This window comes from Centrocercus urophasianus, unplaced genomic scaffold (assembly GCF_019232065.1).
Source record: "Centrocercus urophasianus isolate 14NV4802_14NV808 unplaced genomic scaffold, USGS_Curo_1.0 seq_9, whole genome shotgun sequence".
NCBI lineage: Eukaryota > Metazoa > Chordata > Aves > Galliformes > Phasianidae > Centrocercus > Centrocercus urophasianus.
The window spans coordinates 36,795,648-36,812,425 of NW_024885532.1; the positions used below are offsets into that span (position 1 = coordinate 36,795,648).

Sequence of the window (16,778 nt, forward strand, 5' to 3'; positions counted from 1 at the left end):
CATTATGAGATTCAGCAGAAGAGCATTCCAGGTTAGCACACGATTTACTATGTGAGGCACCTGGAAGAACAGGCTGCCAGAGGAGTAAGAGGGTCCAAGGCCAAGCACCTGATAGACTGTAGGGTCCTGGGGTCAACATACATGTACGTGGCTGAGTGTGCGCATGCACATGTGTACCTTAGTCATTGTGTCATCCCAAGGACAAAATGGTCGATAATAGATCCAAGATCAGCTACTAGATGGCCTGGGAGATTAAGCCCAGTTACCAGAAGAGTGTGTGTGAGAGTGTACATAAATGTGTGTGTGTCTGTATAGGTGTGTGTGTACGCACATGAGCTAGTGAGGCCACTGCTGAGGTGGGGAAGTGATCTCAACAGCTCATATGTCTGCATGCCAGTAGCTGGGAATATGAGGGATCCTGAGCCAACTAGTAGAAATACTGTGTTTTAAAGCCTAGCTAGTAGGGAATCCACCTCAGGCATATGTACATATTTTACATTATTACACACTTCATTATGATCACTGAAAAGGGAAAGAGGATGAGACCATTGGCGTTGTTTGTTGTGTGTGCTTCTGCTGGCAGTGTTCTGTGTGGCCAGCGGTGTACATGTGCACTGTATGTGGGTGTTCGTGCACCTACTGGGAATACACACTCAGCCCCACTACTGGTTCAAGTTGGAGATGTGCAGCTCCAGCAGCCTTGTCCCTGTTAGGGAAATGAATTTGGAAGTCACCTAATATATGGAAAGAATATATATCGTATACTTAGATTGAAAATATCCTAAACTATGCAGATTTTGATCCTAAAAAGAAAACACTGCCTGCTCCATCAAGCAGAATGCTTCACAAAGATTCAAGAATAACATAAGGTTTACAGTGCAAACACGTATCAGTAGCAGCTAATTTTAACAAAATTACTTTTAAACTAGCTGCTAAACATAGTAATAACAGTGGATACCATCATCAACCATAGTTCGCTTTATCACTTTGCTTGTAGTCTAACAGTATTTTGTTCACAAATATTGTTTTAGAGTAAGTAGTATTCTGTTCAACTCAGCCCACAAAAAGAGCAAAACAGAATTACTGGACAAATAAAAAATATTAATTAACTGTTCAGTAGAATTTTCTATCTTTAGGACACAGCAGAAATGGGTTAGCCAAGCATAATGACAATTATTCCTTCATTACTCAAGTTTTATTCATCAAAATTCAGTTATTTATGTAGACAATCATTTAAGCACATCATACCTTTTAATTAAAGCAATTTACCTTTTTCATACTGTTTTCAGACCAGGTTTCCATCCACAAGACCTGACATTTCTTGTACAGTGCTGGATTACTTTCACAGTTTATTGTGAAATTTATATTGGTGGAATCCATGATCAAGACAACATGCAGATTCTGTTGGATCCCTAAGGAATTGCAATATACACTGTAGATAACAATCAGACTATACAAAAATAGATTTACTACAAATACAACATAACTTACTGTCCTTTCAAATATTTATCAAAGAATAATTTTTGAGAAAAGATACTATTATACTATGATACAGCAGGGTACAAATGCTTACAAATTCATCTCTAAGTTTAAATAATATCAAGGACTCTCATTATATATATTTTAATGCATTTTTTAATTGAGAAAAGCTGACAGTATTTAAAATGGATATTGCTGGTGTATATTTCAATCAATAAAGAAACAATTAGAAGTAGTTCCAGGGCTTTTGAGTGTGACTGCAAATTTCTGTGTTTTTTCACTTGCATTAATTATTTATAAAATACTTTTTTTCTTCTTGTTGGCCAAGAAGAAACAATTTTTTTTTTTTTTTTTTTAATCTGTAAACTTGCTCCTAGTACTCAGAATCTAAATTGAGTTGTAGCTAAGATACAATAAAAGAAAAAAATCTATTAAAGCGCATATAAGCTAAACAAACCAGAAAACAATTAAGACGTGTTTTCTTCCTTCTAATTACTCTTAACAGAATTTACAATACCTTTTTGGAACATTCATGGATATAGTATTTCAGATAGAGGAGTTAATTTTAAGCCGAGAGTTTTATGCCTCCAGATATCATATTCTAATTGTTATTCTTGCCTGTTATCTAAAAAAAACTACTTTTATGTTCAAATTACACATAGAATGGGGCTTACTAATTATTTACCCACATTTTTGGTACCCTTTTTTTGTAACCTTGAAATAAATTATAACTTAAAATCTTCTTCACTTACTGTATGTGAAATAGTTGAAAATTGGTCCTGTAAATCCATCTTGTGAAGCTTGATCCTTTAGAGGAGACAGAAGTGGTTCTAATTCTTCTGTTTTATACAGTCCAGGAACTTCTCCTATTTGATAAATGAATTTAAAATTCTAGATTAAATGCACCACACCACAATTATTCAAATTAATTTGTGCAGCCTGTATATACAGTTTGAATTCAGCACTCACAGTACTTCCCTCCAAACCTTCATGAGTTTCATTACATGAATTTCATCCTTCTTTTCATATCATGAAATTCACAAATCATGTTAGTGATTCTATTTAAAATAAACATTCTACTTTGTTTACATTACAGAAATAGACATTAACAACTAATTTTAGCATAAGCAAAAACAGTCATCCAATACTATATATGAAACAAATCAAAACAGATTGCTTTATGTACAGGTACTCCAATAAAAACAAACAAACAAACAAAAAAAACAAAAACAGAAAGGTAATTGGCAGTTCTGGTATGGAAATAAAGTTAGTAAACAGCTAATACTTCCTCACTGAACCACTTCTGTGTCATAACAGTAGTACCATAATCTTTTTGGATTCATCTCACCTGAAGACAGCAAACTGTTGATCATCTCAAGGAAAGTAGGATGAATAAACTGATAGTCTTCAAGCAGCAGTACCACCTGCTGTGCTTCAATGCCAGCAAGCTCCATCACCTAGAAAGAGTTAAGATAATCTCAGTATAGAATGAATGTCTGTTGTTCATAAGAGAATAATAATCTACTCATGACAATATACTCTTTTTTTTTTTTCCACAGCATATGAATAGTGATACATTTTGAAAAGACTACCAGGTGATTCAGTTATTCAAGATAACAAATAGAGAACATTCTACCTAGATGTACAACTTCGTAATCAGAAAATAATTACAGCAGACTACTTTGTAGAGTGCATTTATGCTCCAGATGTGACTCAGTGCTGGTGCTGCATCATTCCTTCTGGGGACTTTGCTGTAAAATTTTCATTAGCAGTTCTGAAGGTACGAAGAGCTGCTGACTTAAGTCTGCATTTTTTAATAAAGTGTATTATTTCACCAATCACTAAAAGTTAACCTGATTGAACTACTATCCTATGAGCAAGCAGACCATAGTAGAGATAGAATATGTGAACATACATACAAAAAAAAGTTTCCAACATTCATATAATCTTGAAATGCATTTTAAGTCCACAACACTCAGAAAAAAAGTGCTAATACTCAAAACAGTAGAGTTTCAGGAAAGTAAAGAACAGTATGCAGATCTACACAGGAACATCTAAAAATCTGTTTCATTCAGACCACTGACATTATGCTTTTCTTAAAATTCCTTTCACACAACACTACTGTCCTTCAAAATTCCCATTCATTTTTTAGATGCACGTGCATAGACTTGAGACTGCAGAACGCTGAGTTACTTACATGCTTAAGATCATTTCTGAACTGCTTCAGCTCATAGCCTCTGGAAATTTTGGGAGTAATTAGAGAAGCTCCATGCATATGACTAACTAAGGAGGTAACTGTTCGACGACCTACACCACTCCGTCCTGCCAAAAGAAGTGATCCTCCAGGAAAACTCAGTACTCTGTCCACTCTAGACACATAATTGAGGACTTCCTGGAACAGTAGTATCTCTATTTCTTTTTTGTCTCGTCCATAATGAATAACACCCTATTGAAAAAACAACAACAACAACAAAGAAAACAATAACCAATACATTCACCGATAATAAAAACAACTAATAAGATATGGAAGCATCCAACATTTAAAAATGCACAAATGAAAGTCCAAGAGGCCACACTGGTCTTCATTACAAACAAATTATTTACGTGACAAAATTTCAATACACTGCTTGCCTTTTACCAGAAATGAATAAATCACATTTCCTCAGTAAAGGCAGCATGCAATATCCTCAGCACTGCAATATATTGATATTCTTTCATTTATTGGAATAGAAATATACCACTGAATAAATTAGAAATAAATAATGAGCTAGATCAAAGTCTGATCTATTAATTAATATTGGCACAATATTGAACAGTGCTTCAGGTAGTTAATTGCTGTGTAATTGCAGATTATGGAATTTTCTATTCAAATACAAACAAGAACAGATTCTAAGATTAAATTCTGCTTTATTATATTCAACAAAACCTTGAATTTAAGGTCCAATTTAATTGCAGTCAGATTTAAAAAAAAAATGTTAAAAAAAAAAAAGTAAAACTAATTACTCGGCTACTAAACTTCATCATTTATCTATTGGTCACAAGTTGGCAATTAAGGATAGGAAGCATCCAGATCACCAGTCCACCAAACACTACTATTACGAGGCAGACATCAAGGTTCTCATCAAGTAGTCTGCCTAGCAGAGTTAGCACTTGCATTTCCTCATAAGTGTCATTTTTCATATTTCACAAATGTAGATGTACATCAGTGTTTCTCAAACACAGCCCACTGGGCTGTTATACATCTCCAGCAAATGTAACTGACATGCTTTTATTAAAAGCACCTCACTACACAGTACTTCCTACTGTCTGCCATAAAGCACCACAGATCTTCACTTGACCAAATGTAGGAGATGATTCCTTAATCTAGCAGCACACTGTGATCTAAACCTGGTGCTTGTATGTCACTTAGTCAAATAAAAAACAAACAAAAAAAGTCTTGCAGTCGCCGGTACGAATTCTTGCTATGTATTTTCTTTAATTAATCCTGTCTCACCTTTTTAATAGTATCTATAAAGTCTGTTGAGTTTAGCTTGCCAAGTGGCTTCCCATGTGGTGGTAATGCCTGCCCTGGAGTAGTGAATGCCTCTTGATAAGCTCCCCAAGTTACATAGAAGATATCTGCAAAAATAAAATTAAATAGTTAGAAGTTTAGGTCCTAATGCACTATCTGGCTTGATTAATTTGATGCTATTAAGCAATTCCTATTCAAATATTTCAAATTTATGTAATATGCCTCAAATGCTTTACCTTCCATATTGCCCAGAACATCTGAGCCCCAGTCACTTTCAAACACTTTCATCAAAATATTATCAAATACATGGAGATCCTTCATGCCAACGATTTTATCACGGAACAAACGACATGCTTCATAAGCAACTATTTCCAGTACGTGGTCTGCAGTTTGTTTTGATGGTCCTGAAAACAATTACATAGGAGAGATTAAAGTTTATATTTTTCAATTAGTTCTACTTTTCTGAAATTTCTCATTTAAAATATGAAATTGAAAATGAGTAAGTGAAATTACATACCAGCAGGAGAGCATCAGTAAGGAAGAAGTAAGAGAAAAAGCAAATATGTTATGAAGTGCTTTTTAATATCCTTATGTGTCACAGCAAGATAAAGTAAAAAATATTCTATGAAAAGTAGTTCTTCAGTGTAGCCAGCATTCTAATGAAAATGAACAAGGTATTGCACACTAAGTAAAAACAGAAATATAAAATTCCAAGCAATCAAAATGAACAACAACAACAACAACAAAAAAAACAGGAAACTTTCAAAGGGGAAGAGAAAGACTGATAATAAATACTAAAATAATAATAAACCCCCCAAACAGTCTGTATTACAAAAGTGCCACTGGAGAATACAATGATACAATATTCTACACAGATGTAAGAAAGGAAGTGAGATGAGTTTCAAGGGCTAGTAAATGACATGCCATATTGTTCATCACTAAAAAAGCCTAAATATGTCACCGTTAGACACAAAAATTGAGTTCTTAAATATGCTGAGGTTACCCATTCATTGACTGTCAGTGTTGCTTTTCTGACCTCATTCAAGCTAATTTTATACCATCTGATGATCCAAGAAAAGAAACAATGCTAATCTAACATACTTAACACTTTTGTATTACTTACGTACGCCTCTTATGTAAACAGTTTCTCTAATTAATTTAAGAGCTAAAAGTGCAATAAGCAGTAATTGCTCATGACCTAGTAATAATCGTTATTTCACAAGATAAAAATTAGTCTTGAAAGATGTCTAAACTATCTAAAAGAAAAAGTATACAAAATTGAATATCCTTCCAAATCAAAAAAGTACCACAGATGGAACAGCAAGTTGCACATGAAGTCATCACTAATATTTTATGTCATTTCAGAACTGCTTTATCAATGAAAACTAAGTAAGTGACTTACCACCTGATAACTTGTATCTGAATAAACCAAGAACCCACTGAGTAAGAATACATGGTGTAAAAAGGTAATGACCATGATCATCAACTGTGAATTTTGCTCGTACCTTAAAAAAAGTAGAAAAAAAAAAAGGAAATAACAGCTGTCATTTTCCCCAAAATACCATTAGTTTAATTAAGGTCCCAAATTTACATATTATTCCTTATACACACTCTAGTTGTTTTCAAAAGTGCATTGATTAATTGTCCTGTTTTGTGAATGCAAAAGATTTTCTCATAATTAAAATATTTGACACACTAGCCAGAGGTTTCTTAAATTTTAAGTGGGAGGATAAAATGAGCTTGTGCGTCTGAACATCTATTTCAGCTGTGTAAAATTTTAACAGACACAATGTGTGCAAGGAACTCCACCCTCCCATCTGTTTTCTTTACAACATCCATAGATTGCTATATGCTCAGGTGATGACGTCCACTATCTCCCCATTCAGTAAGCTGGAAAATACTACTATCATTCAGGAACTTGAAGTGTGGACAGGTTAAGATGATTGCCGAAATCATATGCTAAATCTGTAGCAAAGCAAAAGCCCTTACTACTTATTCACTTTACTTCTAATATCTAGAAATCTTTTCAAATCAGATACCAAGATTCTGAAAAGTATATGAATGTGAAATTTAATACTGGTAAGCCTTTTTATTTTCTTGTAAATATCAAAAGCTAAACATTAAAATATATATATTTCTGAACTCCCCATCTCCCTGAAAACAATAAATTAAATTTCCACACCTGCTCATATACTTGAACCATAGATCCTGCTAGCTGATGTATTTTTGGCAAGGAACCCCAAACAGGGTGATTCTTTAGGTTTTTCTGTAGTACAGGTTCCAAGTAGGCACTACAAATAGTTTGCAGTTGGTCTCTTTCTGGATAGCTTCACAGGAAAAAAAAAAAAAAAATTATTATGGACTATCATTCTTAATTTCTCTGTTAAAAAGACTCAAATTTATACTAAGTTATACTGACAACTACTGAGAAATTTCAATTAATAAGATTTCTAGCAGCTAAGTAACATTGTGTTACTGCCATTATTGTTTTACTGTGGCCACTCTCAGTTTGTAATCACTACTAAATATGTTTTAAAATTTAAAAAAAGATACAAAACAAACACACAGACAAACAAAACAACACTACCAACACCTAGAGATTACTCAAATGGTTTCCAGTGCCAAGAGTTGCCAAACAACACCAAACAGTAGAATAATCGAATGGCTTGGGTTGAAAGGGCCCTTAAAGACTAATTAGTTGCAACTCTGCTGCCACAGGCAATAATGCCATCCTCCTGGCCATGAGTACTTCCAGGGAGACAACATCCACAATCCCCCTGGACAATTTGTTCTAGTGCCTCACCATCCTCAAAGTATCTAATTGGAACCTATCCTTTTTTAGCTTAAGACCACCACCCCCTTGTCTGTCACTACATTTCCTCGCTGTCTCAGCCTATCTCACAGGAGAGATGCTCCAGCTCTTCATTCACCTTTTGGGCCCTCCTCTGGACCAAGTTCAATACGTCTCTGCCTCCCAAGCTGCAAGCCCCATAGGTGAATGAATTACCCCTGGTGGGGTCTCAAGAGAGCAAAACAGATTGGGGGTTGGGGGGGGGGAGGAAAGGAGGGAAATCACAACCTTCTAAATGTGAAGATCCCAGAACTGTTAGAAAAAAGGATGAGAATAGCCACATCTTTTTGAAGAGTAAACTCAGCAAGGGCTCTATAAACAAGCAGAATCTGAGCTCTGAATGTCAAATGTCACTTTCACATACTTACTCAACTGCACAAAGACGAACAATAGAAGTAAATCTGGAGGTAAGTTTATGCCTTCCTAATGTTCCTCCAGCAGTCATAGACGCCACAATCTGGATATTTTCTAAACCAACCCACTCCAGATTTTCATCATAGAATCCTTGGTATGTCAGAACCTTTAATAATTACATAAACATTTTATTAAACGAACATTAGCAGTGTGTTTTACAAAAACATATTAGTGACAGATACAGCATCGTTACTATTTCCTTGACTGTCAGTGGTTCACTCAGTACTGGTGTCTTTTTCCCTAATTGTCTCAAATGCAAATTCTTAAAAACTGTAAAATCCAATATAGAAAAATCAGTATTATATGATGAGATATCAAGGGAAAAGACAGAGTTGGCTAGAATTATCCATAACTAGCTGGTAATTCTTCCTAGAGAAAAGCATCTAGCATTAAATAGGAGGTTAGACATTTCATCAGTGATATCTTACTCCGAGCAGATGATCAGTGTTAGAAGGCTTTGTGTCTAAAAGCATACTAAAAAGAAACAAATCCAAAAAGGAAATAGATGACATATATGGATTACTCAGTAGCAACCATTCAAAGAAATGTGAGAAAGAATATCATCAGCAGGAAGAGGTATAAAAATATAGAGAAAATTGTTTGCAAATATTTCATTTTGAATTCCAGCCTACACTGAGAAGAATAGTATACATATATCTACACTGAGAAAAGTATTGTGTCACATCATTAACTCACATTGTCAAGTACTGTCTTTATCATTTAAAAATATAAGCTCAATAAAAATGGTACTTTATAATAATAGCTAATTAGCTAATATTAGCTAAATAGCTAATAGCTAATAGCTATATATTCTATTCAAGTACAAACAACAATAATATTAATTCAGGCACAGGATTCTAACTATGAAAATTATCAATGTAGGTACAGACACTGAACTATTTCCAGGGTATTGAAGTCTCTGTAAACAGGCGTTTACCTGCTGAAGAAAAGCAATGAGAGTGCTTGTTCCCCATTTATCAGGTTTGGGTAGATTTATATCCTTTAAGTACAAAACAAGTCTTTCACAGTCTTTTGGCCTAAATACTCGCCCAGTGTTTGTACTTATTACAATGCAAGTTTGACTTAATTTCTGTATAACATGTTGAGAGGTAGTTTGTGCACTGCAGTGAATAGCAGCAATCTGAGTGGATCGAAGTTGAGAAAATGCATAACGAAGCAGCATCCTAAAAAAGCAAAAGTGTACACATAAGTATAAATAAGATAAAAACACATTCAAATTCTGGGTATCCAAAGATATTTTATAGCTTTTGGATTAAAATGCACACACTGAATACTGTAGTAATATGAGGTGTTGCATGAGGTTTGCTGAATTTACCATTTTCCATTCAAGACATTCAATTAAAGTGTGGTGCACATCTACATAAAATAAAGACCTGTCTTCAATACCTTGTATGTATTAAACCAACCCTCCTAAATAAGGAACCTAAAATAATCAACAGGATGATTTTAATTCAGCTGCCTGAACAAAGGTATCCAGGATGAAACCAAGACCAGGTATCTGAAGTGCCTTTCAGCTGTTGCCTCGATGACAGTACAGGTGCTTCAAACATCCTGTTTCACAACTAAAAACCTCATACACATGTCTCAGATGCCTTCTATAGTGGCAAGTAAGAAAATTCAGGGAAAGTGTCAGCTTGAAGTTTCCCTGAATTTTCTTTCTTGCCACTCTAAAAGGTTTGCTTTATTAGTAATGTAAACATACTATATTCTGTAAGTAAAAATGAGAAAATCACGAGATAAAATCGTTAACACAAATCATTATTAACTTCTTCAAGTAGACAGAAGTATGCTTTGCCTAAAATAGCAAATGTGCATTTTTACCCCTTTCCACATCCTTCAGGACCCACAAGAAGAAATGGCTCCTTATTGTTAAAGTCTAGCCAGGGTCTAAAGTAATCTAAGCCTCTCTGCATGTCAGGGGTTTGGATGACAGGAAGTGTTTGCAGATTACTGAAGTTATCAGCTGTTAGATTTTCAGGTTTTTTCAGCCGATATATCATTAACTGTCCGCTGTCCATGTCATAATACGTGTCCAGGGGCCTCCTTGGATTTGGTGGAGATTCTTGTGCCCAAGTGAAGATCTTTAAAAAAAAAACAAAATAAAATTTCTGTTAAATCCATATCCCTAATGGCAAGGCCTACTATTTTAATTATTAATTTATACATAAAGAATGTTCAGAGTAACTTTGCAAAAAAGAAGCAATTCCTCCATTTTATAATTTTGCAGCTTGCTTTGAAACCAAATTTGATCATGTTATACATATGCTTTATGATGAAATCCTAAATGAAACAACAACGTATTACTCTTCCACATAACATTATTTTCAGAAATATAAAGAATTAAACTCAAAGAAATCAAAGAATAAGAAACTGCATTTAGTACACCTGTATATAAACTTTTTAAATATTAGACAACATTTACAAAAGGCCAATGTAACTCATTCCTCTTCATCAGTGGCTAATATCCAGAAGTTGCGTTTGATCTTTGGCCATCTACCCTGAATATGTTATAGCTCCAGACTGTCTTTTAGAAGGAACTATTTTCTTCTCTTCAAGAGAAAACCCAAGGGTGACAATGGAGATAACTCTCTCCAGGGACGGCCTTATGCAGGCACTGTGGACAAGCAAGCCGCTTAATTTTCCAGCACTGTTTTGTTATCTTTGTGTCTTCAAGTATTTACACAAAGATAAAACCACACCCCAGAATATAAAATACGTAACTTCAAAACTTCAAAGAACACTTTCCTGGTAAGGTTCAAAACCTGTACAGTGCTATTATTCCACGCAACACAAAAAATAAATGTGTTAGAGATGCAGTAAGCACAAAATATTCTCTGTAGAGGTTCATTGCATAGAACAGTATGAACAGAGGCTGTTCTGTATCACTTGTTGCAGTACAAAAGAACTGCTGCCTGGGCTGGATGAACCTAGCAATATATCAGGGACACGTGAAACATTTATTTACTTCTAAGTTACTTTAGCTACTTCCCTGTATGCAGCACAGACTGCAAATAAATAAGATCATGGATATTCTACTACTGTGAATCTTCATTGAGAGAAGAGGGAAAAAAATCGCCTTCTAAATGGACCGAGAAATGTTTTATGAACATGATGAAAAAGATTACCTGCTTTGCAAATTCTAGTCGTGAGCTCATATTAAGATTGGCACCAAGACCCTGGAGCAAGTTAATGATAAACTGTCCACGGTCAGTACAGCCACGAAGATGCGAAAGTCCATTCATCACAGTTCCAACTAAACTTGTTTCTACCACAAAGTCATTCTGTAAATTGCAAGTCAGAGTACATTTAATCACACGCCAATAATAAATGCAATGTATTGCTAGCAGCGTATTCTTTGGCTCTTCCACTTGATGTGAAATTATCTTAAAACATTGATTTGAAAGTCTTAAACTTGTATTTAGTTCCATGTTTAATTATGAATTGATGTAATTTAGCAATCAGAACTTTTCTTGAGTATTCTGAGAATTGGTAAGAAACCAATGTAAGTATACACTAGAATCTCTCTCAGAAATAGATTATTTATGAATTTTGCTCTTTACCATCAAAGGATGATGTTCAAGACCAGTGTCATGCCTTTCTTTAGCATCCAGATGAAGATACTTCAAAAGTAGAAAAATATCCAAGGGTAAAAGAAACAAGAGGGGAAATAGCATTAAAAACACAAAGCGATCATCTGTGGGGCATCTTCCCAAAGGGGAGGTAATGCAGGTGTTCCATTATTAGTTTGTTGGCCACAGCAGTGGAGATTTGTAGCATATGTTTCAAAACTTTAAATAGAGCAATCAAGTTTTAGAAACTCACAGTGACTCAAATGGTTCCAGTATTACTCTTATTAAAAAGAACAGTTAGCAAAACTAGAAAAATGTATCTCCTTAATAGAAGCTGTGAAGTGATCAACTATTCAATCACCAACCTGCTTGACAACCCAGTTTAAAGCCTTTTCAAAGTAGTCCCCAATCCAATTTTCAAGGTTGTATCTGCATTCTTCAGGCTGACTTCTTAGCCAAGATTTTATCAGAGAATTAAGATCTGTATCTTCATCACTAAGTTAAAGCAAAAGAAAACAAGATTCAAATTAACAGATTTCCACATCTTCACACAGATGAGTTAAAATGGAACAAAATTCTAAGAAATGTCCAGTGACTTTTGCATAAGAATATTTAGTCAATATTTTGGCTCTTTTGGTCATACACAAAATAATGCAGTATGTCTCTGAAAAACTAGGAAATACATTGCCAAAAGGTTATAGCAAGACAGCTCTGAAGACGCACAAAACTTAAGCTAGATTCTCTCACTGATTTGCATTTCAAGTGTGCTCTACTAATTCAACCACTCTGCACAGTTTAGACCACCTTTCTAGAAAACTTAGGAAGATTCACTTCGTTTAAGAAATGATAATACTCTCTGACTTACCTCAGAAAGATCATTCCCATTCGAGATATTGTAGCAGGAGATGCACAGCTAAGGTCATGAGTTTCAAAAATAAAGTTGACATTTGAGGCAAACTGAATTCTTTCTCCACTAGGCATAGTCAACAGTCTGTTGTCATCCAAAACAGAATTCAAGGATTCAATCCATTCAGGATCAATATCACCATCACAAATTATCCAAGAAGTAGTATCTATTTTCCAGACACAGTTATACATTATAAATGTAAAATTATAAATTATAAAATATCAAACCCAAGAAAAACACTTAAAGAATATAACTCCTGAACTCATTGAATACTATTTCTTATCCTTCCTTCATTGTAACTTTAATATAAGCTCTTTAGGGACATTCTTCATGTTTTATCTTCTGATGTCTGCTTTTGTTCTCTTAAGTACAGAAAAGCTGGAAAGTGCCAATCTGTGTTCTTCAATATGACTGGCACCAGAAGTTTCATTTACCTTATCCTAACCACAAACTAATGACAAAATATTGTAAAAATTTAAGCTGAAAATAAACAATTTCAGCAAATTAAACAAAACAGTACAACTACTCTCTCCTAAACGTACCTTGGGGTTCTCGTACCACTTGCCGAGCACTATTTGTAAGCACACCATCAGACCATTCTCTGGTATCCATGTCAATATGGCCAAGCAACTGATGACGAGGCATTGCTTTGGGATTCATAGTGTACTGTTTGACTACTTTGCCAGTTTTACCAAGTGCTGCCTTTAACATCTGCCAAAGTGTTGACTTCCCTGCACCACTTGGACCTACAATAACTACACCCATTCTTTGACGTAGTTGTTCATACAATTCCAAAGCTTTCTTGACCTAAATAATAAAAAGAAACAGAGGATAGATGAAGTCACGGAGCTAAAGCAATCATGTTCTCTTTCTTCATGCTTTTTGCAATCTAGTTTGCATGCAGTACTCTTGTCTCTATGATTATGAAATAACAGGCATTTAGAAGATCAGTTAAAATTCAGATATGAAAGAGTAGCAAGAAACTTATTTTGCATATTAGAAGCATTTCATTGTATTACTAAAACAAAGAAATCTGTGATCTCTGGACATTGATTTTTCCTGAAAAATTCATGAATGTTTAGTCAAAAAACTAGCTCAAAAAATATATGAATATGCATGAGACACAGAATTGCTCGATAAAAGCAAATGTTTACATATTACTTCTTTCACTGTCCAAAACATTCAGAGGAATTTGTACCCAGCTTAAAAAGAACTGGTTATCACATGCTCACATCTTAAGCCTTCTTGCACAACTTTTCACTGAATTACACGATCAACCTCCCACGCTTCCGCCATGCACATCTGCACATATAGGAACAATCATTTAGGTTTGTTTTTTTTTCCACTTTTTTATAAAATATTTCACTCAAAAGTAGAAGGAAATGAGTCAAAAGTACTATCAAATAGTCCTAATTAAGAACAATTCATTTTGTTTTGCTATTCTAGTCAGTGTTTACCTGAGTGTTTATAATTTCCAAGCGTGCCTCTTCAAAGGCTTCCTGTAAAGCTGTAGTTAACTTGGCATACTCCACATCTTTGAAGTCAATGCCAGGGAAGACATCTTTAACCAATGCATCAAATCGTGCACAGTCTGCAAATGTAAGCTTTGACATGGTATTAAGCCGCAAAGCTTGAACCACCAAGTGACTTTCATTAACTGCAAGTAATAACAAAGAAGACAGATTAATTTGTGTTCTGGTTTTGGTTGTTTTTTGTTTTGTGTTGGTTTTTGTTGTTTCTTTTTATTATTATTATTTGTTTTTAGCTCAGAGCGTATCACTGCTTGAATCCATATTATAAGACTATGGAAGTGGAATTATAAGGGAGACTACTCTTGGGCCTATTCTTGGATAACTTTTTCTCTGCTAAGTAGTCTCTAATCCAAACTATGGCTTCTCATAACTGTACTGAAGACAACGTAGAGAATGATATCTGTACAGTACTCTAAACAATAAGAAGTTTGACATGATCAATCTTACTTTCTTGCTTTTCTGCACTTCTCTTCAGCTGACGAAGAAGACTGCCACAGCCTCTCAGAACAGTCTTTAATGCTCGTAAACCCCAATCATAGTGCTGCTGTGGTGTTAAAAGCTCCCTAAATGAAAACAGAAAACAACAACAAAAAAAACCTGTTGAACTGTTCAACTGTGTTGAAATAAATTTTAGGCAACATTGCCAGGTTTTCTAATTTTTTTTTTTCAGCTTACAATATGGTTTGGGGCAAAACAGAAGCAGAAGAGTTTCTCTAGTAGCACGCGTAATGCATTTCAGAGGTATAAGCAATGACACTCAACAGCTAATATTTATATCATCATCCCTAGTGAATTTAACTAAATTTAACTAGTGAATTTAACTTCTGACAGTTTATAATTGCATTCATTTATCTGGCATATCTATAATCAAATTCCATTTCCATTTAAACTACTTTGGGAGTCAAAATACACATTTAATCACACAGTCATATGCTTACATTCATATTTAATGAGGCTAACAGGGGTGCAGTACTTTGCCACCTTGAGATTTTAACTGCATTCCACCTATTTTCATACCTGAAGCTCCCAATATACTGCAATATTTTTATTTTTAACATATTTAAAATTAGTCACTTTTTTTTTTTATTGAAAGCAAAAGTTCAGACGATTCCAAACCTACTGTTTTATGGCTAGTTTGGTTTCCAAAATACAGCTTTGTGCAATTTTCAATTCATACAATATTTCAGAAAATTAACAAAAAGTACATGGCAAATACTACATAGAGAAAAAACGTGAGATAACCACAAGGATCGATGTCACCATCCACAAAACAGAAACATGCTAAGAATTTTATTTTTAAGTATGCTTACCTTGCTAGATTGAAAATAGCCACTAATTTTCCACCAAGTGTTTTAGCACACTTAAAGCCTTCTGAATACAAAATCACTTCTGCAATAAGTTCATTGTCTGGATGAGTCATAGCAACTGGCCTAAAAAGTTGTTTGAGGTTATCAGGCAGTTTTTGTCTTCCTCCATAATCTTTTCCAGCAGGATTCATAGTGATAAAAATTCCAGAATTATGATCCATTTCAATCTGGAATTAGAAATGCAAGGGTAATAGTATATTGTTGTTAGAAAATTGGGAAGTGTACTGTGTGTAGTTACAGTAGCCATTCTTCAAATTGGTAGAGATCCAGTTCTTTCAGTACTATTTGTGTAAGAAAACCTTAAGTCCGTTTCGTCGTACCTTTTTACCAAGTAATTCACATGAAGAACTATGTTTCTTCAAAGCATGTTGAATAGTCTGAATCTGCATGGACACTGCAGACAACACAGCTTCCTCAAGTCTATTAAATTCATCAAAACAGCCCCAGGCTCCACATTTCACCAAGCCCACAAATATGCGTCCCATCGACTTCACATCAATGCCCTTAAAATTAAAAAGAAATACAAATAACAAGGAAGTAATAGAAGACTATCTTCCTACCTATTAAAAAACAATACATTACTTTAAATAACCACAAATGTCTAAGAAGGGAACCTGAAAAATTACTAAGACTATGTTTAGAATGTAATACTTCTTTATGAAGTATGTGAGAAGATATTCTTGAATTTTTTTAAGATAAATTACGAGGAACCATGCACACCTCATCACAATTAAAGACTAATACTTGTCTTCCAAGAAGTCCACCTAAGGCTTTTACTGATTCGGTCTTGCCAGTGCCAGCTGGACCATAGGGATTTCCTCCAAGGCCCATCTTCATAGCCTGAGTAAGAGTTAGGTAACACTTATCTGTCAAAGGTGTATAAACAAGTTTAGGGGAATTGCCCTGCAGAAACAAAATAATTATATGGTTTAGTACACAAAAATTAGCTAAGATATAATTTCATTACTTGCATTCATAAATTAATAAATTTAAAAAGCGAAGATAAAGCAATGACTAAGATTATTATCTCTTTATGTATATGAATTTGTTGGAAATAATGAAATCTCCCTAATTTTTTTTGCATTACAAAAAAAAAAAAAAAAAAAAAAAAAAAAAAAAAAAAAAAA

General features: G+C 34.4%; 1 protein-coding gene across 1 annotated transcript in view; it reads right to left on the reverse strand.

Annotated features, from left to right (window-relative positions):
• DYNC2H1 (dynein cytoplasmic 2 heavy chain 1) overlaps nt 1–16,778 on the reverse strand; it is a 135,233-nt gene that overhangs the window by 90,569 nt on the left and 27,886 nt on the right. Inside the window, exons 33-52 of the mRNA XM_042838934.1 lie at nt 16,372–16,554; nt 15,972–16,154; nt 15,595–15,818; nt 14,732–14,847; nt 14,210–14,409; nt 13,295–13,559; nt 12,711–12,918; nt 12,211–12,340; nt 11,402–11,557; nt 10,098–10,357; nt 9,193–9,439; nt 8,210–8,361; nt 7,173–7,317; nt 6,393–6,495; nt 5,227–5,394; nt 4,973–5,097; nt 3,677–3,925; nt 2,828–2,936; nt 2,232–2,345; nt 1,270–1,412 (exon numbers count right to left, since the gene is read on the reverse strand). Of these exons, the coding sequence (XP_042694868.1) occupies nt 1,270–1,412; nt 2,232–2,345; nt 2,828–2,936; nt 3,677–3,925; nt 4,973–5,097; nt 5,227–5,394; nt 6,393–6,495; nt 7,173–7,317; nt 8,210–8,361; nt 9,193–9,439; nt 10,098–10,357; nt 11,402–11,557; nt 12,211–12,340; nt 12,711–12,918; nt 13,295–13,559; nt 14,210–14,409; nt 14,732–14,847; nt 15,595–15,818; nt 15,972–16,154; nt 16,372–16,554 (3,480 nt within the window). The remainder of the gene's footprint in view (nt 1–1,269; nt 1,413–2,231; nt 2,346–2,827; nt 2,937–3,676; nt 3,926–4,972; nt 5,098–5,226; nt 5,395–6,392; nt 6,496–7,172; nt 7,318–8,209; nt 8,362–9,192; nt 9,440–10,097; nt 10,358–11,401; nt 11,558–12,210; nt 12,341–12,710; nt 12,919–13,294; nt 13,560–14,209; nt 14,410–14,731; nt 14,848–15,594; nt 15,819–15,971; nt 16,155–16,371; nt 16,555–16,778) is intronic.